Below are 23,354 nucleotides of genomic sequence, written 5' to 3'. Positions count from 1 at the left end.
TCTTAAAGACGCACTGAAGTGACATTTTCGGGCATTTTATTTTGAAGGTTCAGCCCGAAACGTCGGCTCAACGACTCTAAACCAATCAGAAGGTCCCATCCCTTCAGGCTATGGGACGTTGGATCTCAATCACTTCAGCCGTGTTGGCACACGGCTAGTGTTTGTTTACAAGTGAGAGAGAGACGGCCAGTGAAGCACGTTTGCTACTACCTGGCTTATTTCGAACCTATAATGTTTTCAGATACATATTTTAGTGTGCAGATGAAGTTTAAAATGAGTAATACACTCATCTTCAATGAGATTCAAAACGGAGTATCTCTGTAATTAAAATCAGCTGTGTTTGAAGAACGTGCAGCTATGGGAATCAAACAGGTGCATGTAATCAAGATTCATTTATATTCGTGAAGGCTGTATTATGTCATCACGCAGCACGTTTTCGTTTACAGGAAGTAATTAAGATTGGCTTTTTAGGGACTTTAGATGTAAAAATTCACAAAAATTGTTTTTTTTTCATTTTTTTGGCATCTATTGTTAGGTATGCCCATATGATGACCACGGATATGCTCTAAAAGTGTGAAAAACATATTTTTCATTTCACTACACCTTTAAGTCATAAGAAAGGGTTATAAGTAAGGACCTGAAGACTGAAGAGTACTCCCTTTATGTGTAGCATGCAGCCAACGAGGTATTTGTTTGTTTGTTTGTACTGTCTGTATAAATGTCTAATGTACATGCTGTGCATGATGTCATCTTGTGTTAATGTAACATGCTTATTTTATGTTTATTATCTAGTTTTCACGGTGGATTGGAGGGATTGAAGTTACCTTCAATAAATCAGTAGCAAGGAAACCACTTGTGTCTGTCTGTGCTTGGAGGGAGTTACAGGGATTATGCTTTAACCACTTAAAGTGGGGTGCAGCTCTATACAGTAGGTGCGTTTTATAGTTTGGGCTCCAGTTCAGGTTAAGGAAGTAAATAAGAAAGTAAGTGAGCAAGAAAATAAGTAAGGTTAATAGTTTATTACAGAAGGGTAAAAAATGTCAGCCTGCATAGATGTATAAGCAGCTAATCAAATTCAAATGGGAGCACTTGGCACCATAGATTTAAAAGTATAAGCTTGGCACACCTGAATCTAACACACCCATTATTAATGTTATTAGCTGCAGCTGTGTTGCTTACTAGCCTGCCATGTTTTTAAATCTGTTGTCGTTTGTAAACCTCAACTGGAAAACAAACTGTATAAACTGTCTTTAGTCCTGCACTGTAAACTTGAGCTCACCCACAGGTCCAGTGGACCACCGTATCTCACTTGATATTTTCCCCCCCGTGTGTGACCAGGTGTAAGGAGGTGTAGTGAGAGCTGAGCCACGGAGGGCAGAAAGTACAGAAGCATGGCGGTGGAGGAGAAGCCCAGTCTGAAGAGCAGCAGCACCATCGTGCCCTGCTTCCTGTTTGTGGAGGTGAGTCCAACGCTCCCTTTTAGCTGAATTTCCGACACCTCAGACGTTCACACTCGCTCACTCTCCTCGCGTCCTCCACTCCGCGCCTTGGCCCCACCCCCTGCGCGGAGGAGAGGTTTGAATGCGAGGACGGAGTGGTCGACCCGTTGGCCAGGGACGTGCTGGGCTGCTGGCCACTGGGAAATTCGGGAAAATTCCAGAACGGCCGCGACATTTACGGGCCGCTAAACGGCCGGTGGGCCACCCCCCCCCCCCCAAAAAAATGTATGTATTACATTTTTTTTGCGCTCCCGTTATAGGATTATTACGGTAATTTCCGGTTCACGCGGCCCAATTATTAGTTACGTTAGTGTTTGGGAAGTTTTTCAGCAGTAATTTAGGGTGGCTGGGTTAAAACGCATGCATAACAGCATGCTCCCGGACAGTATCCAGAAGATGTTTCATAAAAGACAAACAAAGTATAATCTCAGGGGTACATGCATTTACTCAAAAGAAAAAACAAGAACAAATGCAAAACAAAGATGTACAACATTCAAAGGAGTAACTCTGTGGAACAGCCTTGATAAAGATCTGAAATTGTGTAGCTCATTAAAAATATTCAAAAGATTACTTAAAAATAAGATGATAGATAATTATAAAAACAAACATAAATGGCATGTGCCTTCTGTATGACTTTATTTATCATAGCATATATACATATACTTGTACAGTACAGCAAACACGTACATGTACAGAAAAGTATCTTATCCTTGTACCTTGTTTCCTCTTTTTCTTTTGGTTGTTTTTTGTTTTTTGTTTCTTTTTCTCTCTCCATTTTTGACTTTCAATTTTCTTTGTTTTGTAAAAGGGTAGGCGTAATAAGCAATGCTTCAGCCTATACCTTTTTGGTCAGAAATGTGGGTATCTTTTCTTGATAACATTTTTTATTTTATTACCTACAGTACTGTAATGTTACCACAAATTGACTGACTGAAATAAACTAAACTAAACTAAACTAAACACTCTAGCATCATTTCAAAGCAACAACAAATTCCGCGATCACTTATGACGTCTCATACAGCTGGTTCACTGGAACCATATAGAGCCGTGGATGAAAATATACATGCATAGAATAATATGCAGGTATAGAATAGTGCAGAATATAAGAATAGACAATCGTCAATGTGGATGGCCATATTGTTATCTTTATTGCGACCGTAGGTCGCACTTACTACAGAAAGCTGCTCCAGGTGTCCGTCCGTCACTCCGTCACTCCGTCACACACGTCACACTTTTGCCCTGCTCATATCTCCGCACCCGTTGCCCAGATCCATGCCACATTTTGCACACACACTCCTTACCTGCCAAACTACACCCTCCAAGGACCCCCGGAGCTCCAGGGACCCCCAGCTGCCTCGGGGACCCCCAAGTGTAAAAAATGAGCACATGTGGACAAATTACCAAATGACCACCCCAACGGGGCTGCTCACGGGGCATTCCCGGGGACCACCCACTCCTGGTGCTCCAGAACGGATGCAAAAGTGGTGGCGCCCCCAGTGGAGGACCCCCTGCCACTGCAGCTCACATAAAATGCCGTAACATCAAAATGAATACGCCTGTCTGCATTCTCATCAATCTCCCACTGTGCTCCCCACAACAAAATCTGTGCCAGTCGTATTTCTCAGCATTCACTCTGTTACCCATTTGCAACAGCTACACATTACACGTTTTCTGCCCACATAAACGCCACCATGTCACAGCTAACCCCACATTTAGACCACCAAACAAAACTATACATTGCCCACACAACTAGGAACCAATCGCCGTTACAGCCCTCTTCTGTAATACATGTGACCTATGGTCGCTTATCTCCCGATTAGGGAGTCTTACTGGTAGTTAACATTGTTGTGTCCCCTATTGTCCCCTACTAACATACTTTTGCGACGTGTTTTGAGCTGGCAGAGCTGCTATTTTTGTCTCCGCCAGGCCGAAAGGCATGGCGAGAGAGTATGTTTTACCCCCTGTCTGTCCGTCCATCCGTCCGTCCGTCCGTCCGTCCGTGTGTGTCCTGTCCGTGTGTTACCAGCTAATCTCCGGCACCGTTGGCCCGCTCGCTGCGAAACTGTGCACACACACTCCCTCGATGCCAATTCAGAACCTCTGCCCCAATTTTTTCACATGGGCCTGTTATAGCGCCACCAGTAGGCCGATTTGTGCAAAACCCATTTTTTTACATTACTCCTACAGATTTTATCCAAACGTCATGCAAATCGGTACACAGTATCCCTATAGTCATGTGATCAACCCGGATCTGTCCGATTTCCCATATTCCATCCTGATTGGCTAAGGTTGGCTTCCAAAGTTTGCAGGATTGGTCCGTTTTGAACAAAATGCCTCAAATCATGAACGCAGCTTGCAATTTCCGTGAAATGTCACATGCACATTCCCACTAGGCCGAGGAAGAAATACCACCCATTTCACATTGGCCAGTTATAGGGCCACCAGCAGGTCTAATTTAGCAAAACAATTTTTTGGAACAAAATGCCTCAAATCATGAATGCAGTGTCCAATTGCCGTGAAAAACCCTTTTCACACTGGCCTATTATAGCGCCAAAATAACGTACCTGACCTGGCGGAGACCTGTGCTCCGAGGAGCACTTTTTTTAGTTTATGTATATTTTTGCATTTGAATACTGAAAAGCATACAGATTTGGACAGGTTTCCACCCGACAGCAACGATATTATTGTGATGTTGAGTGATGTTGTTTGACAAAGTTAACCCTTTCACCCTGATGATGATGATGCTACAACTTCTCACCTTCCCCGGTCCTTTTCTCTGTCTTTCTCTTTTATGGACCTACGGTACACATTTCAATAGAGAAGATTTCAGTTGTAATCACGTTAATCCTGGATGGAAGGGATTGAGAAATGGCAGTGGCACGTATCCTAGTCTGTATTTCTATAGGCAAATTATAAAGATGAAATTATTATTTTAGCTATGGCACTTCTTAGTTCATTTTGCTGAACGAGCTGCTGAGGTGTGTTGGTGGAGAGGATATCGTGTTGATGCGACTGGTTCAGTTGATCTGCATCTCTCCTCATCATTCTTCCACTTGAGCTTTCCAACATGAAAAGTTATTTTGCAATATGGAACAGTGGTGTAATTTTGAGGTACTTTTAATTTACTGGAGTATTTCCAATAGTCATTACTTTTACTTCTACTCCATTACATCTCAGAGGCAAATATTGTACTTTTACTCCACTACAATTATTTGAAAACTTTAGTTGCAAGTTACTTTGCAGATATAAATTATTACATTATAAAACATACATTAACCACTTTAGCCCTATTTTATACCTAGGCTATTTGAAAATAGCCGATCTGCAAGCATGTAGATCTGCTAGTTTCAAACATTTTAGTACTTTTGCTTTTGTACATTTTGATACCAATATTTTTACTCTTTTGAATTTTGAATTCCAGACTTTTACTTGTAACAGAGTATACTTCTACATTGCAGTATTGTTACTTTCACTTAAGTGAAACATTTGAGTACTTTTTCCACCACTGATATGGAACCTATTGTAATGACAAAACAAAAAATAAAAAACTTCATTTGAACCAATCTTTATGGAATTAATAGTGATTATGCATTAACATACAGTATATATATTTATTTATTTAACGTAATACAACCAGCACCTCTGCAGTGGTTGGAGGGGGTCTCCCTATACAGTACGTCTCCATTGAAACATTTAAACCCTGGTGTACTGACATCTGGTTGACAAGTAGCTCCGCCTGAAGCCCATGAGCCCGATATCTGCCCGGCCAAGCTGAGGATAGCTACTTGTATTTGGTCTCCCAGACGGGGGGGGGGGGGACACCCCCGGGTTTGAATGTCGGGCGAGTTGCAGTTATCTCTCTCTCTCCGTTGGGAGAGGACCTAACACTTACAGACTAGTATAGCTTTAAGAATAACACTCTTTACCACTGAGGCCTCGAGTCTTTACCATCCAGGCCTCAGTAGGTAAATATTTCATATTGAATGGTACGATTCGCGACAATCTCAGCATTTACCTCTCTCTCTCTCTCTCTCTCTCTCTCTCTCTCTCTCTCTCTCTCTCTCTCTCTCTCTCTCTCTCTCTCTCTCATATGCAGTGAGGCTCAGTGGTGGAAAAAAGCACTCAAATGTTTTACTTAAGTAAACGTATCAATACTCTGCAATATAGCAATACTCTGTTACAAGTAAAAGTCCGGAATTCAAAATGTACTGGCATAAAATGTACTTAAAGTACCAAAAGTAAAAGTATACTCATTGTGCAGAATGCCCCATTTCCAAGTTTTCAAATGTATACAAATCTTTTGAAAATAGCTGATCTACAAGCTCACAATGCGTCGCATCGCGACGCATTGTGAGCTTGTAGATTGGCTATTTTCACTGGCCGAAATGTGCATAGGGCTGAATTGGGTAATATAGGCCTATGTAGTTTTCAAATAATTGTAGTGGAGTAGAAGTAAAAAAAAAGAACCTCGGTAAAGTAAAAGTACCTCAACATTTTATTTAAGTACATTACTTGAGTAAATGTACTTAGTTACTTTACACCACTGGTGAGGCTGTGTTTATTATGGCTATATGGTTGTTGGCAAGCCGTAGATTTGTCCTCTGCTGTAACAAGAGTGCTTTGCAAATCGATGGTTGTCATAACACAGACACATGCACATTTCCTATAATGGGGTTTGACTTTGTGCACAAGACACAATGGTTTGTCTTGCATACTGTACTTGATAGGTGCTGCATTGCTCGTGAGAGCAACCAGATACCAGTGGCGGAGAAAGTACTCAAATTTTTTACTTGAGTGAAAGTATCAATACTGCAATGTAGAAATACTCTGTTAAGTTAAAGTCCGGAATTCAAAATTGAGTAAAAGTACAAAAGTATTGGCATCAAAATGTACTTAAAGTACCAAAAGTAAAAGCACTAAAATGTTTGAAAATAGCAGGTCTACAGTACAAGCTCACGTTGTGAGCTTGTAGATCGGCTATTTTCAAATAGCCAAGGTATAAAATAGGGCTAAAGTGGTTAATGCATGTTTGATAATGTAATAACTTCTATCTGCAGTAACTACTAGTTACTAACGTTTTAAAATAATTGTAGTGGAGTAAAAGTACAATATTTGCCGTAGTGGAGTAGAAAAGTATAGGAAATTGGAAATACTCAATAAAGTAAAAATACCTCAACATTGTACAATACTTAAGTAAATCTACTTAAATACTTGCTATATCACTGCCAGTCCAGATACACAGTAAAATCAGTGTTGATTTTTTCAATTGAAACTCTAAGAGGGTACAAATGTAGTCCATTTGGTTACATTTGTACTCTCTCTCTCTCAGAGTTAATTAACACTGAGGATTTGACTGTGTAGAGATGATTCAGTGGACTTACAGGTCCCAGAGGTGAGGAAAATAATGAGCTACTGTTACAGTCAGCTCTCTGTGTTGTGCCAAACGAGACGATAGTGATTTGCCACAAGTCGGCAGCTTATCTGCTCTCTGTGATCATATAAATTATTTTCCATCCATTGTCGTTATTGTTGGCAATGTAGTGTATACATAAAATGTCTCTTTAGAAAATGATAGCACAGTTATTTTGAGGCAGAGGTTTCATGCACTTATCCCGGGTTACTTTGCATTGGCAGTGCATTCATGAACTAAACCGGATAGGGTTGTTCCGATCCGATCACGTGATCGGGCCCGATCAGGTATTTTTCAAAAGATCGGGATCGGGAGAAAAAGACCGGGGATTATTATTTTAATTTTTGTTTTATTAAATATTTGTGTTATTTTATTTAAAGGAGCTACACCATGAATTTAAAAAATAATAATAATATTTGATATCATATTGTTTATGTCCCTCAAACGTTTTTCAAAAGGTTTGAGCCTAAATCAAGCCTCAGATATACTCATTCACACTAACTTCTCTCTGGCTTATAAAGCACTTTAACCTGCAATACCACATTGTCCTGTTTGGCACGGGGCGCTATTGAGCCAGTTTATATGCATGTTATGTCCTGGTTCTGTGTGGAAAAAGTAAAAAAAAAAGAAATAAGAAAAAAATGAAAAAAAAAAAAATGAAAAAAAAAAAAAAAAAAAAATTGATTTTTTTTTTTTGGTTAGAACTGAAAAACGGGAGGAATTGTTCCCAGACGTGACGTAGGGTGGGGGAACAAATCTGACGGACTGTTTTCAGACCAATTTACATAAAAACCACAGATAGCCTATGAAAGCCTGCATGCTCGAAATCGGGTATTTGTTGGAACAGAAGAGAGGTGGGGGAGACCAAAAACACACAAAAATGAAGAAAAAGTTAAAATTCATGGTGTAGACCCTTTAACGTTACAAAACAAAGATGACCATGTTCATGTCTTAAAGTCATCCTGAGGCCTTGGTTTTGGTTTTGAATTGACACAACATCATACGTGTTGCTTCTTTTGGGCTTGTTTTCATAGACCTGGTTGCTTTTAGCCTCGGTCCCAGCCGCACTCGCTGCACGACCTAAAGCAGCGAGTGTCTAGGAAGTCCTGAGTGGACAACATTTCCGTTGTATGCCTTTCCCCCGGAAACTACATGTTTTGACCAATCACAACACTCGTTTCATTCACGGAGAACGTTAACAGATTTGTAAAACATCAACGTCATTTCCTTGGGCGGTACTTCCGCCAAATTCAACCATTTCCGGTTGTCACTTCCTAGACAACCAACAGCCCAGGTCTTGCCCAGGGTGGGTTGCTTATTTCTCTCACAAAATCAGCGTCATAGACGCTGAATGTATAGTTATATTTCAGTGTGAAAATAATGTTGCGTCATTTTATCGTCTACTCAGGCTTTTTTGAGCCCCCCAGACAGTTTTTAAGTTGCTTGATTCAGTGTTTAGATATTTGATATTAATTTTATCAGACACACCCCCTTCCTATACAAACCCATTGTAACTTCAAACTCCATTTTAACATTTTAACAAACACCCGTCCTTGGTTCTGTCTGTCTGTCTCTGCTACACTGTCTGTCTCTAAGCTTTCATACTGTCTGTCTCTAATACACTGTCTCCCTCTCAGCTTTCATACTGCCTGTCTCTCCTACACTGTGTCCCTCTCAGCTTTCGTACTGTCTGTCTCTCCTACACTGTCTCCCTCTCAGCTTTCATACTGTCTGTCTCTCCTACACTGTCTCCCTCTCAGCTTTCATACTGTCTGTCTCTCCTACACTGTCTCCCTCTCAGCTTTCATACTGTCTGTCTCTCCTACACTGTCTCCCTCTCAGCTTTCATACTGTCTGTCTCTCCTACTCTGTCTGTCTCTCAGCTTTCATACTGTCTGTCTCTCCTACTCTGTCTGTCTCTCAGCTTTCATACTGTCTGTCTCTCCTACTCTGTCTGTCTCTCAGCTTTCATACTGTCTGTCTCTCCTCTCAGAGACAGACATAGCTTTCCTACCGTCTGTCTCTCCTACACGGTCTCCTCTCAGCTCTCCTGCTGTCTGTCTGGTGTTTTTATCATCGTCCACAGACAGGAACAGGCAGATATGATAAATGACTGGTCTGTGCTTAGGAAAGGGTGAGACCCCCCCCCCCCCCCCACCTCCTTCAACACTCATTATCACTCACGTGTGTGTGTGTGTGTGTGTGTGTGTGTGTGTGTGTGTGTGTGTGTGTGTGTGTGTGTGTGTGTGTGTGTGTGTGTGTGTGTGTGTGTGTGAGAGACAGACAGTGATGTATACCAAGCCAGAAGGACCTGATCTTTTATTTAGCCTCCCACCTCATCAGCAGTCACCATGGCAACCAATAAGTCTCTCTCTCTCTCTCGCCCTACGTATGCTTTAGCAATTTGAAATTGCCAAAAGGCTGTGTTTAGGCTTTATTTCTTGAACTGACACTCTCCTCACACTCCTGATTCACCGTGCGTTATAGACCCCTTAACGCAGTGGTTCTCAAACTTTTTCATGTCAAGGACCCCCAAAATGATATGTATTTGGCCGCAGACCCCCATCTCAAATATTTTGTTCCAGGGACCCCCAGAAGCAAAGATTTCAGTTAGAAATGTTTGCTTTAAAAAATACATATTCAAAGGGTAGCACACATTTTCCACAATAGCAGATCTACAAGCTCACAATGCATCATATCGTGAGCTTGTAGATCTGCTATTTTCAAATGGCTGAAATGTATATACAGTAATAATCAAATAATTATCAAATAATAATCAAAATCTACAAAGTAACTAGTAACTTAAGTTTTCAAATAAATGTAGTGGAGTAAAAGTACCAATATTTGCTTCTAAGATGTAGTGGAGTACGAGTAAAAGTACTGAAAATGGGAAATACTCCTCAAAGTCAAAAATACCTCAAAATTGTACTTCAGTACAGTACTTGAGTAAATGTACTTAGTTACTTTACACCACTGCTATTTACTACTGTAGATTAAAAAAACATAACAAAAAAACAGTCTTTACTTATATAAGTAAATAAATAAGTAAATGCAACCAAAATGCTTGGGGTTTAGCCTGCATATTCCGTTTTGCGCCCACCCGTGTGTCTAAGGCCATTTTGGTACAGAAGTGGATCAGAGGGCCAATGATTATCTACGGGGGAAGATGAAAGCACAGTTCAGCAGCTCGGGATTCAGCAATATGGCCACTAGAGGGCCCTGATGCAACGCAGCTGAAGTTCACAGTTAATCCCCCTCACAGTTTTCCAACTAGTTTGTGTCTTCCAGTGGTGAAAGAAATAGCTCGTCACGCTTGTTTTACTTAAGTAAAAGTAACAATTCCGCAATGCAGAAATACTCTGTTATAAGTAAAAAGGCTGTATTCAAAATACATACTGGAGTAAAAGTACAAAAACATTGGCATCAAAATATGCACGTTAGACTTGGTTACTGAAGTACAAAATTAAAACTACTTCAGATTTTTTTTTAATCTGTCAAACCTTTTCGACAATAGCTGATCTACAAGCTTGTAGATCTGCTACGGGCCAACGGTGTCGGAGATTAGCTGTTCACAGACGGACACGCGGACACACACACACACACACACACACACACACACACACACACACACACACACACACACAGACGGACGGGGGGGTAAAACATACTCTCTCGCCATGCCTTCGGCCTGGCGGAGACAATAATGAGAGGTTTCTGCCCGACAACAACGATGTCAAAATTGCACTTAAGCACTACTGTAAAAGGTACTTTCCACCACTGCCGTATTGCTACTAGTTTGGTCTCTTGTGAGCCTTGAGTTGTCTGTGTGAGTGTTTGATGGACACTGTGTTGAACAGGAGAACCTCAGCAGGCGTACTGTTGGCACCGGCGGCTAACTCTGAATCCTATTATACTCTGTTCTCCCTCAACTCACTTCAACACTGTTCAAAACGCCCCCCCCCCCACACACACACACACACACGTCTCATACACACGTCTCATGTGCCTCATTAACACTTGTCAGAGACACAGAGATGAGAGAGGAGCACCTCATCATGTCTCTGACTGACTCCTCTGTTGCTAGAAATAGTCGTGTGTGTGTGTGTGTGTGTGTGTGTGTGTGTGTGTGTGTGTGTGTGTGTGTGTGTGTGTGTGTGTGTGTGTGTGTGGTTTCACACCTGTAGGAAGACGTTTTCTTTTTTAATTCAGGGTGCACAAGTAAAGGCAACACACGTATACACACACACACACACACACACACACACACACACACACACACACACACACACACACACACACACACACACACACACACACACACACACTCAAGGTGTAGAAGCAGAGTGGTGCAATGTGAGAACAGCTTTTCCTTTGATTTCCATCTGCTGAGGTGCTCATGTTTTTCCTGAAGCAGCTTTTAATCAAAGCTACTACAACAGTCAGCCTCAGCCTTGGAATCTTTTATATTGCATTTATGTGTGCTCGCGGGGCACTCAGTGCCTCACTATGAGCTTGTATATCTGCTATTTTTTAATAGCCTAAGAAATCTAAAATGACAGAGATGTGTTCCCGGATTGAATGGGTTAAGAACTGTGTTCCAAAAATAAACAAATTATCCCAGAGATTCTTATGTGAGATTCTTACTTATGTGACTCTGTGTCGTTTATGATATTGAGTTACATTTGATAACGTCTGCGTTTGGAGAAAATAGCTGTTCACACAGTTCTTATATGTCACGGTGCTATTGAGAGACCCTATATATAGTATTTTCAATGGAAACAAATGACTCAGTGACCCAGGGGGACAGCGGCCTCTAGTGGCAGTGATGTCAGACTTTGGTTCTCTATTTTCCAGACTGGAAGCTTCCGGCTCTATGCACAGGTGATACTAATGATACTAATTAAGGCTCTGTTCTATTTTGTTTAGCACGGTGGTTCTCAAACCTTTTAATTTCAAGGACCCCCATAACTCTGAGAGTGTTGGAACCAAATGGACCCTTAAGGGTCCATTTGGTTCCATTTGTACACTCTCAGAGTTACACACCTATAGTGCTTAATTTGGAACCCCCTCAAGGAACCATGAAGACACACTTTGAGACCCACTGGTGTAGCAGAGTGTTTCCAGTGAGCCAACATGCACAATATCAGCACCCTGACTCTGTTTGACCAGAGTGGAACGGGAGCCTTCATTAGTATCATTGGTAACACCTGTAAGTCGAGGAAGTAAGGAAGCGGCCCAAATTCCATCCAATATGGCTGCTGTGCACAGAGCCTATTGCGTTTCATCGGCCCCGTCATTGGCATGCATAATTACAACGACGCGTACACAACTGTGGCGATATTAACTCCCTGGTCGCAGAGGTACCAAGAGTGGCAGCGAGCCCCTCGCTCTCTCTTACAATGTGTGGTTGCTGTACCACAGAGCGTCCCTCGATCCTGCCATTACTTATTCATAGAGTACCGCCAATGCTTAATTTCCAGCCCCCCCGTACGAACAGAAGCCGCTCTCTACGAGATCGCGATGTGCTGAGACCTCGTAGATCTGCTATTTTCAGCGTGCTTCGCTGATTGCGACCCGTTGTGAGCTTGTAGATCCGATATGTTGAGCGTGCGACACTGGCGAACGACAAAGTATAAATCAGGGTTAGGCTCAATGCACAGCAGCCATATCGGAAAGAAATTGGGCCGCCTCTTACTTTCTTCACAGGTGTTACCAATGATACTAATGAAGGCGCTGTTCCATTCTGGTCAAACAGAGTCTGTGCTGACATTGTGCATGTTGGCTCACTGGAAACTTGAGGGGGTAACAAATGGCCCCCTGCGGTGGGGTGTGTAACTCTGAGAGTGTCCATTTGGTTCCATTTGTACACTCTCAGAGTTATGGGGGTCCTAGGAATTAAAAGGTTTGAGAACCACTGTGCTACACGAAATGGAACAGAGCCTTCATTAGTATCATTGGTAACACCTGTGAAGGAAGTAAGGAAGAGGCCCAATTTCCGTCCAATATGGTTGCTGTGCATAGAGCCTTTGTGCAAAATATTTTGAAAATAGCCAATCTACAAGCTCACAACGCGTCACATTGCGATTGGCTATATATATATTGGCTAAAAAAAAGTCAAAACTTTTCCTCTATAATGACATGGCCAAAATAGGGATTGATTATTGTATTTTTGTATTCTGTTTATAATCAATTAAATCAATTAGTTCGATCAACTGTTGCTGCGCTATTGCAGATGCATCATGACTTGGCTGAAAGCCTGATGCGAGGAATGGCCCTGTAGTGAGGATGTGTGGAATGAGCTCCTCTGTATATGAAGGCACGGGGGCCCTAGGCCCACAATGGCTCTTTTCCTCTGTATAGGCACGCACAGGGGCCCGGGGGCCCACAATGTCTGGCTTCCTTTGTATTGGCAGGGCCCACACTGGCTGTTTTGCTGCAATGTGTGTAGCAGTGTAATCCATCCCCCCAAACCACACCACAGGGGTACATGAGCTATAACATCTAACTCTGCACTCCTAACATGCAATGAAGTGTGTGTGTGTGTGTGTGTGTGTGTGTGTGGGTGTGGGTGTGGGTGTGGGTGTGTGTGCGTGTGCGTGTGTGCGTGTGTGCGTGTTTATACACCATTTGTTTACAAACCATTACAGCTTCAGCTTGCAGGCACTAGGCAGGGTCTTTGCCTACGGAAAATGGAGCCTATATTAAAGCGAAGAGGGAGAGAGAGAGAGGGGAAGAGAGAGCTTTCAGATTTTTGAAAATTTAGAATATAGTGAAAATGCTTGAACAATTGCCCAAATTGGGACACCAGGGTAACTGTTCTTTTATAAATTAATCTAACCCTAATTCTAACTCTAAAATGGCTCCATGGATGTGCAGTATGGATGGCATGAATGTTGTTTACGTTACAAACGTGCTGCAGATCTGTTCTAAAAATACACAGAATTATTATTGAAATTGTGTTGTGTTGAGTGCTCACCATGACAACTGAGTGCTCACACAGTACAACATGTCTGTCCTAAGGGAAGCATAGAGACATGCTGCTTCGAAACACAAAACTACAAAGTGTGTGTGTGTGTGTGTGTGTGTGTGTGTGTGTGTGTGTGTGTGTGTGTGTGTGTGTGTGTGTGTGTGTGTGTGTGTGTGTGTGTGTGTGTGTGTGTGTGTGTGTGTGTGTGTGTGTGTGTGTGTGTGTGTACTCTTATTACTATACTTGTAATTAAGGGCCAAATATCCCCACAAGTATAGTAGAATTTGAGAAATAGACATCGTGAGGACAATTGTCCTGATCCTCAGAAATAGATTTTTCTTTCTTTTTTATCCCACGATTTTTGTACCCCATTTTTCCACCCAGTGCCAATTGCCTAAACTGTAATCCTGGGCACTACTCTCCCTCTGCCAGCATCCAACTGAGCTCATGCTTCTTTCAACGCATGAGGATTCAGCAGACCGCTTCGTATCACCTGACAGGTGGGGAGTTTCCCCGGTAGGACGTAGCGCGCGGAAGGAACACGTTATTCCAACCAGTTCCTTTCCCCTCCATCGTGTGTGTGTGTGTGTGTGTGTGTGTGTGTGTGTGTGTGTGTGTGTGTGTGTGTGTGTGTGTGTGTGTGTGTGTGTGTGTGTGTGTGTGTGTGTGTGTGTGTGTGTGTGTGTGTGTGTGTGTGTGTGTGCGTGCGTGCGTGCGTGCGTGCGTGCGTGCGTGTGCGTGTGTGTATTAACAGGGTTTCTAGGGGCTCAAACATGTCCCTGAAACGCAAACATCCTGCCAATAACATACTGAATAATTGAATCCACTTTCAGATCTGTTACATTTCTCACATTAATTCCTTTTAATTAAAGTAAGTTCTATTTAGAAAAACGGATTCCTCGTTTCCTCTCACGGGAGCGTGGTCTGCAGACGGGGGTTTAAAAATACATGGCTTTATAAACATGCAAAAGCCCTCAGCCTCCTTAATAATTCAATTCAATTCATTTATGGTTCTGTTCAGTCTTGTTTCTTTCGTTTCCCTGCTGTTCAGTCCAGTTCCATTGAGGGTCTATATATTTTTGCAAATAAATAAAGGAATAGAGCTGCACAATACATTGTGCTATATGAATTATTAACCACTTTCAACCTGGTGTCCCTATTTTGGGGGCATGTCATTACAGGCGAAAACGTTCAAAAATAGTAAAAAATAAGAGATCTACAATCTTGCGAACCACTTCACATTGTGACATGTGAGGAAGAAGAGAGGAGAATAATGATTTTAACACAATCAAAAGATCTACTGAATCATTTCCACTGTACCAGCACATTTTTTTAATTCATTATATTTATTTTATTAACAAAGACAGATCTTAAAGCCCGCCTGTGAAAGTGACTGTGATTGGCTGAGTTATGATCACATGACAACTTGGCCAATTCGTGTTGCAGCCTCATAGTCCTGAATTCATACGGGAACGCATACTGTGTCATTTTAGATGTTTAGCTATAAACATTATTTCACACTTTGGGCTATTCAAAAATAGCAGATATACAAGCTTGTAGATCTGCTATTTTTGAAAAACCTTGAACATTTTGTGCAAATCTTTGAATACATTTTATTTTAAACAACATTTTTAACTCAAATCTTTGCTTTGGAACACCATATTTTACTAATATCCACTTCAAAAAATGTTTGCACACATTTTCACGATTTTTCAAAAAAATAGCAGATCTACAAGCTCATAGAGCGGCACTCGGTGCCGCGCTATGAGCTTGTAGATCTGCTATTTTTGAATAAGATATCTAAAATGACACGGATACTTTCCCGGTCTACATGTGTTAATGTGGCAGCTTCTGGTGGGAAACTTGTGTAAACAATACATCTGACACCACACGAAAGGTGATATAATTGCTAGCATTTCAATGCTCCTATAGTTACATGGAAGTACATTCTGTATCTATGGATAGCAAGTTTTACAGTACCATAGGGTTGGGATCCGGAACATCAAGGAACCTGAATCTGGTTCCAACACTTTTGGAACCGTTTCCGGAACCGTTTTTTATCACACCATCAGCTGACCTACAGACAAACCCCTCACTTGTATTTTGAGGACAGCCTGGATTATTTTAGGTTAGTTTTGAGTTTGGCTATAGGCAGTCGAGAACCTTTATTTCTTTTGGTAGGTGTCACGGTCCGCTCCGCGGGCCGTGGACTCACTGCCCTTATATGGTCGTGGACACTTTAGGCCTGTTCTTTAGGCCTGTCACGGTCCGCTCCTCGGGCCGCGGACTCTGAATTTATTATTTAGACCTTCCTGCCCTTATAAGGTCTTGGACTTATTAGGCCTTTGTTCTGTTCTGCATCTAGTCTTGTTATTCTGTTACTCTGTTGTTGTTGCCCTGCTTTTGTTCTGTACCTTATTTTGTAGTCTTGTTTCCTGTTCTGCTTAGTTACTGTTACCTGTCTTGTCTCACCTCCCTGTTGATTAGTCATGTTCTCCTCCTGTGTCCTCTTAGTCCCTCAGCCTATCCCAGTGTTGATTGTCTGTTGAGTTCACCTGTGTCTTATTAGTTCCCTGTCTATTTAACCCCTGTGTTTGCAACCTGTCTTTGCTAGTTCATTGTATTATGTTGCGTGTTGTTACATCGTGAGTTCAGTCCCTTGCTTGTATTAATACCTTTTGAGTTAATAAACCCCATAAGCCTCTGTCTCTCCTGCACTTGGGTCCTACAATCTGCCCTGACTCAAACCGTGACAGTAGGTCGTTCCACATTTTGGTGGCAGCATAGTAGAATGCATTTCTCTACCCATGTTTGAGCCGAATTTTGGAGGAATGAGGTCAGTCAGATGATCTCCTTCTGGTGTTATGCCCATGCATGGGCATTACGCCCCCATAACTCTGAGTGTGTACAAATGGAACCGAATGGACCCGTAAGGATTCCATTCGAATTCCAAGTCAGAATTGCAGACTTGTAAGGGTCCATTTGGTTCCATTTGTAACACACTCAGAGTTGCAGACTTGTAAGGGCCCATTTGGTTCCATTCGTAACACACTCAGAGTTGCAGACTTGTAAGGGTCCATTTGCTTCCTAACTATCAATCATTTTGCTGGGGACCCCCTTAAAGACCCCTGGGGGTCCCCGGACCTCACTTTGAGAACCATTGTTCTAGACATTTGGCCCCTTCAGCACCAAAGAATCTGTCAGCAAAATTGTAATTTGGCCCTAACTCTTATCTGTGTGTGGAAAGAAGACATTTTATATGAAATAATGAATCAAAACAAAATACACAACTTATCATTTAGCTGTGAATGTATCTTTTCACCTACAATTCTTATAAACTATAAGCTACTCTGTTATTACTACTCCGCTTATTTCACCACAACATCACCACGCCACAAAGGCAGAATGATAAAGGTATAGTTCACCCAAAATTATTTTTTCCCCCTATAGATTAGTCACCCCATGGAGACTTGAATTCATGGATATTTTTTTTGTCACATTCCTAAGCCAATAATTTGGACCGGTAGGCAGCGGTTCCGGTAGAAGACACAAAGGAGACTCTTTTGTATCTCCTACCGGACCCGCTGCTGGTCATCAAATTATTGGCTTAGGAATGTGACAAAATATCCATGAATTCAAGTCTCCATCAGGGTGAACTATCCCTTTAAACTGTTTTCCTAGCCTTTATTTTCAGCAGTGTATATCCCAGTCAGACATGTATGTCATATTGCAGCTCATTGACTCGGAATGAATATGTGCATGTGTGTGTGTGCACATTTTAGTAACCCTTCCCCTCCCTGATAAACGAGGACGCACACAGAGCGTCAATATGGTGTGTGTTCTGTCAAAGGCTCCTACTGTACCAACAACGCCCCTACTAATTTACCAAACAAAACGTATTCTTCGCAAACACCAAAACTGTAATAGCAGGCTGGTGTCGTGAACAGGATTCACCTTGTTTCACTGAACACACGACACAACATCACGCTTGTGAGGATTTCATCTTGTCTCATGGTGCCTTCTCTCTGTAATTCCTGTCTTGTCTTTTGTGGCATTTTTTAGATTTCTTTGGCTATTCAAAAATAGCAGATCTACAAGCTCATAGCGCGGCACTGTATGAGCTTGTAGATCTGCTATTCTTTTGAAAAATCGTGAAAATGTGTGCAAATCTTTTCACACGCACGCGCACGCGCACACGCACGCACACACACACTTCAGAAGATGCTAATGATGGTGTTCACACTCCTGTGCATATGGCCCGAGTTATATTTAGCCATTTCGTTATATTTGCGAGTTATACATAGCCTGGCGAGCTCATGCTGTGGGCTTGTAGATCAGCTATTTTCGGTGCGCATAACACCAGCGCACGGCTATCAGGCATATGTCACACTCATACTTACACACACACACACTCACTCTCTCTATTAGGTGAGCGCCATGAGTGCCAGCAGCCCCCCTTTTTCCCTCTCTCTCTCTTTCACTCTCTCTCTCTTCCTCACTCTCTCTCTCCCTCTCTCTCTCTCTTACTCACTCTCTCTCTCTCTCTTACTCACTCTCTCTCTCTTACTCACTCTCTCTCTCTTACTCACTCTCTCTCTCAAGCTCTGTGGTTCACTGTCTGTCATTCTTTGTTTCTATCCTGGCTGTGGTGGAACTCTCTTTTCTTTTTGCATCTTTCTTCCCCCGGCGCACGGAAGCCTGCCTCCTCAGGGAGTTCCTTTCTTCCCCTTGCTCGCTCCACTCGTCTCTCTCTCTCTCTCTCTCTCTCTCTCTCTCTCTCTCTCTCTCTCTCTCTCTCTCTCTCTCTCTCTCTCTCTCTCTCTCTCTCTCTCTCTCTCTCTCTCTCTCTCTCTCTCTCTCTCTGCGCGCCAACCCACGGGCTCACCTCTCCTATCCCATTCACCGCCAATGAAGGGAACTTCATCCCGAGTCCCCTCTCCATCTCTCTCTCCTCTCCTCTCCTCCTCCTCCTCTCCATCTCTCTCTCTCCTCTCCTCCTCCTCCTCTGGTGTGGTCTGCCCGTTAACCAAAGGGAAATCATGTTCTACTTCCAGCTGGTGATCATGGCCGGGACGGTGCTGCTGGCCTACTACTTTGAGTACACGGACACGTTCCCCGTGCACGTCCAGGGCTTCTTCTGCTACGACAAGACCTTCTCCAAGCCCTACCCCGGCCCCGAGGAGGCCGGCAAGATCCCCCCCACGCTCATCTACTCGCTGGTCACCGCCATCCCCACCTTCACGGTAAGGAGGAGACACACACATAGGGGGAGAGGGCAGGGGGGGGGGGGGGGGGGGTTCGCCTTGTTGTGTCAATGTGTACGCCTCTGAGAGGGGGCGTGAGACAGAGACAGCAATCTGGGAACCCATCGCCAAATGAAAAGGAAAAACAGCGCCCTCTGCTGTTTTTCAGTTGGCTCTGGGAGGAAGTTGACGTAGCACCCGTGCGCAAGGAAACCGGGGTTTTGGTCTGCCTTCAGCGCATCACTTCCGGTGGTGCGACTATGTTTTCATTCCCACTAACAATATTTCTACACGGAACACTAACACCACTTCTCCCAGAGAACATGGATCGTTTTGGTTATAAGCCCACTTGTTTCTATGATGGAAGAGTAAGTTAAAATGTGAATATCTTTCTGTGGTTTTGTCTGCTCCGCGGACGCTATTGTTAAATTAGTTTCGAGTGGGAAAGGATCGACGGACACGTGAATCCCGCCCACTACATTTGATTGGGTAAAGCGCGGCCTGCTTCCTGATCTGAAGGCACGCCCACTTGTAGGCCAGTGCGTACGCGATATGACGAACCCCCCCCCCCGACAGATTCAAACGCAGAGCAGAATCTGTTCTTGAGAGATTACAGAGACAGAGACAGAGAGAGAGGTAGGCGCTTGTGTGTGTGTGTGTGTGTGTGTGTGTGTGTGTGTGTGTGTGTGTGTGTGTGTGTGTGTGTGTGTGTGTGTGTGTGTGTGTGTGTGTGTGTGTGTGTGTGTGTGTGTGTGTGTGTGTGTGTGTGAGGGAGACATTCTGATGAATAGACATGTGTTATTTGTAGAGTTATAGCATGCGAAGTGAGAGAGAGAGCTGTTGTAAGTGTGTGTAAGGTTGTGAGAGCAGCTTCCCACTACAAAACTAATTATTCAGTGTTAATTTAAGCCCTAGAATGTGACAATGAGTTACATTTACACTGTGGTGTAATTACTGTGTTGTTGTTTAGATTTCCCATGTATGCAGTTAATGACCCTACTTATAGTACAATCCTCATTGCATTTAGGCCACAGACCCCCATAACTCTCAGAGTTACCAATCATTTAGCTGGGGACCTCCTGGAACCACTCAAGGACCCCTGGGGGTCCCCCAGACCCCACTTTGAGAACCACTGCTTTAGACTAATGGACCGTTTTTTCCCGCCTCCACCGAATCTCGTTTGTTTTGGTAGATTTGGCTAATGTTGACCCCCAGAACATGGATGATAATTTATCCATCTGTAGCTCTGAGAGAGGACGAATGTAACCAGGTCCATTTGGTCACATTAATGTAACTCTGAGTGTTACGTTTACACACAGGATTTGACATCAAAGTGTGGCAGGATGAATGTGAAGCGTGGTCGACTCTGCTGGTTTGCGCTCCCCCTGCTGGTGAGTTCTGGCAGTGCTCTGAAGAGATCATTCATCCATCTCCACTCTCTGTCTGTGTTCTGAACAGATTGTTGAGCCGCATGGAGGGAACCCCCTCCCAGCTGTACACACAGGGGTGTGTGTGTGTGTGTGTGTGTGTGTGTGTGTGTGTGTGTGTGTGTGTGTGTGTGTGTGTGTGTGTGTGTGTGTGTGTGTGTGTGTGTGTGTGTGTGTGTGTGTGTGTCACATTCATCAGATACGAGACTAGAAGACCTCATATCACACACAAGAAACTCAAATTCTGTTAAGCAATACAAACATCCTCAAAAGGATGAATGTGTTTGATGTGACACTAAATTAAAGCATGTGACTGTTCAACACATTTGTGACACAATGCAATCTGTCCATCCAAAAGTCCTGTACTACTGTACATGACATTTAACATGTAACCCTAACCCAGGGAGTGTGACAGAGGGACTGAATGAGTGAATATGATGAATACAAACACTTTATTGATTATTAATATATAGACTTTTTCCTTGAGAGAGTCATGATATCATAATAAAACAGATTTTACGCAATGAAATCTTTATATGATATGCTAATCTGATATGATATACTAGATGTTGAGCAGGCAGGGAACATATCTCTCTGTGACAGGTCATAGAATGTGTTGTCATTGTGTCCTGCAGCCTTAAACTGACGTCAGTCAATTCAAGGATTAGACTTTTGTACTCGCTGGATCCATTGATATCAGTGTAAATGTTATACCCTGCTGTTGATACAAATTGTATAATATTTAATCCAAACTCCTCTGCTAAACTCATATAAAATATAATTCAGCATAATGTCATAAATGTGGAACAGATATTTGTTATGTGATGCAAATTAACTCAAACCACACAAGAGGCATGTGCTACAGTAGACATTTATTTGGTTAAAAAAGATTTCTGTATGTACAGTTTTCTTTTCAAATCTACAATTTCATTAGAACACAGAGCAAGTCATATTTTGGAATTATTTAATGTCAGAAGAATATGTCAAAAGATAATGAACAGTGTCTGCTTGGTGATTAGTTAATGTGTATAGTCACTGGCCGATGTTATTACATAGAACATTTATAATAGACAATGGACACTGCAAAATTATATTCATTTATAATGATTGATTATTGACTACAGACAGTGGATATGATAACTAACATGACATCATCATCATCTAGATATGTTGATGACATCACAGATCAGAGTGTTGCTTGGAGACACTTGTTCATGTTGACTGTCCTGGAACACAACACAATCATACTGTTTCTAATTGACTGCTATTCCCCTTTAACACATTCCCTGCCAGAGTTTATTCATAGGTACTCACCCACTGCCAGCGTTTTTGAGTTTTATAGCCTTTTGAACCGTTCACAAAAAAAATATATCCATTAAAATCCGCAATCGGATGGTGTTTATAAACAGCAACGACGGACGTACGAGCCCTCATAATGTTTACACTTTTTTTTCCCCTTCTTCTTCTGCGGCATCAGCCGCTGAAAGAGGCTGCAAACGTCATATCCGTTTGGCTGTGACGTGGCTGTGACGTTTCCCCACCGGCCATCTTAGATTAGCTTAGCCTCCGATCGGCTATCGGATCGTTTTTAAACACAAAGAGGATAACCGTTCGTCGATCAAAGAGAAGAAAATACAACCGGAGCTTACCATTCGTTTTTTAAACCGTGTGAAAACCATGATCTTTAGCCAAAACCAGGGAAAAACTGTTTTTTCAAGATAAAAAACAAACCGGAAACGGTTGTCGGAAATTTTCTCATAGGATGGATCGGAAGCGTCAAGGGGAAAATCCGATCCCGAGATATCTCGGGATACGCAGGTAACAGGTGGATTTAATGTCCCGAGATATCTCGGGATTGGCAGTATATGTGTTAAAGACTTGATAGTTTGTAATCATCATCATCATCATCATCATCCTCATCCTCATCATGTCTAACTACATTGGTCCAGCGTTACACTGACCTTCCCTGGTAACATTGTCAGAGGGACAATATAACCACTATCAATGTATGGAAAGAGTGTGTCAGTGAAAGTGTGTGTGAAGGTGTGTATGTGTGTAGTGTCAGGATCAGAGAATGACAGCTTTCCTTCATTCCAGTCCAGCTGGACTCTGATCCTCTGGAGGTTCTGCATCACTGAGAGATCAGTGATTGACCCTGGCGAGGAGCGTGCTGTGTATTTACCATCATAGAACCTTATTCTCCAGTATTGACTGCGTTTGCCTCCCTTCCGCTGATGAGAATCTGCTAACACACCCACTATCCAGTTTACATTGTCTCCAACCTCAACATCCCAGCTGTGAGTCTTAGAGTTAAAGCCCTCAGAACCCAGGACATATTCAAACATGTCAAACCTCTCTGGGTTGTCAGGGAGCTGCTGTCTCGTTCCGAATCTCACACTGGTCAGATCATCAGACAGGATGTATTCTGGATGGGCAGTGTTGGGGTCCAGAATGACGGGAGTGTAGGAGACAATGCCCTTCATCTTGTCCCAGACTCTGAAGGTCAGGTTGCCCAGGTGTTTGGCCACGTCTATCAGTGCTCCTGAGACCGGCTGTGGGTCCTGCCATGTGGACTGGAGTCTTTCCACTGTGGTCTTGTAGTTTTTCAGGAATGAGATGTGTTCAGCTCTCAGCTCCTCTTCTATGGATTGTATTGTGTCTGAAAGGGTTGATATGTCTCTGTTCAGACCCTCAATCTTCTCCCTCATCGTCTGACTTTTCTGCTGCTCTTCCTCCCTCAGTGCTTTGATCCGGGCCTCCTCTTCCTTCCATAGAAACTGATGAAGCTTCATAAAACATTTCTTCATC

General features: G+C 42.8%; 1 protein-coding gene and 1 pseudogene across 2 annotated transcripts in view; one reads left to right on the top strand and one right to left on the bottom strand.

Moving 5' to 3' along the window:
* Positions 1-1,372: 1,372 nt before the first annotated feature.
* The window catches only part of LOC311055638 (phospholipid phosphatase-related protein type 5-like), a 49,737-nt gene continuing 27,755 nt past the window's right edge, over positions 1,373-23,354 (top strand). The window contains exons 1-2 of the mRNA XM_084071887.1: positions 1,373-1,460; positions 18,931-19,119. Of these exons, the coding sequence (XP_083928013.1) occupies positions 1,392-1,460; positions 18,931-19,119 (258 nt within the window). The 5' untranslated portion in view covers positions 1,373-1,391. The remainder of the gene's footprint in view (positions 1,461-18,930; positions 19,120-23,354) is intronic.
* Positions 22,478-23,354, bottom strand: part of LOC311055711 (E3 ubiquitin-protein ligase TRIM39-like) — a 1,408-nt pseudogene continuing 531 nt past the window's right edge. Inside the window, exon 1 of the transcript in view lies at positions 22,478-23,354. This exon is cut by the window's right edge and continues 531 nt beyond it. The product of the transcript in view is annotated as an E3 ubiquitin-protein ligase TRIM39-like (transcript).

The sequence above is a fragment of the Gymnoscopelus microlampas genome, assembly GCF_963454915.1.
Source record: "Gymnoscopelus microlampas genome assembly, chromosome: 11".
Classification (NCBI taxonomy): domain Eukaryota; kingdom Metazoa; phylum Chordata; class Actinopteri; order Myctophiformes; family Myctophidae; genus Gymnoscopelus; species Gymnoscopelus microlampas.
This window is presented reverse-complemented; position numbering and strand designations above follow the sequence as displayed.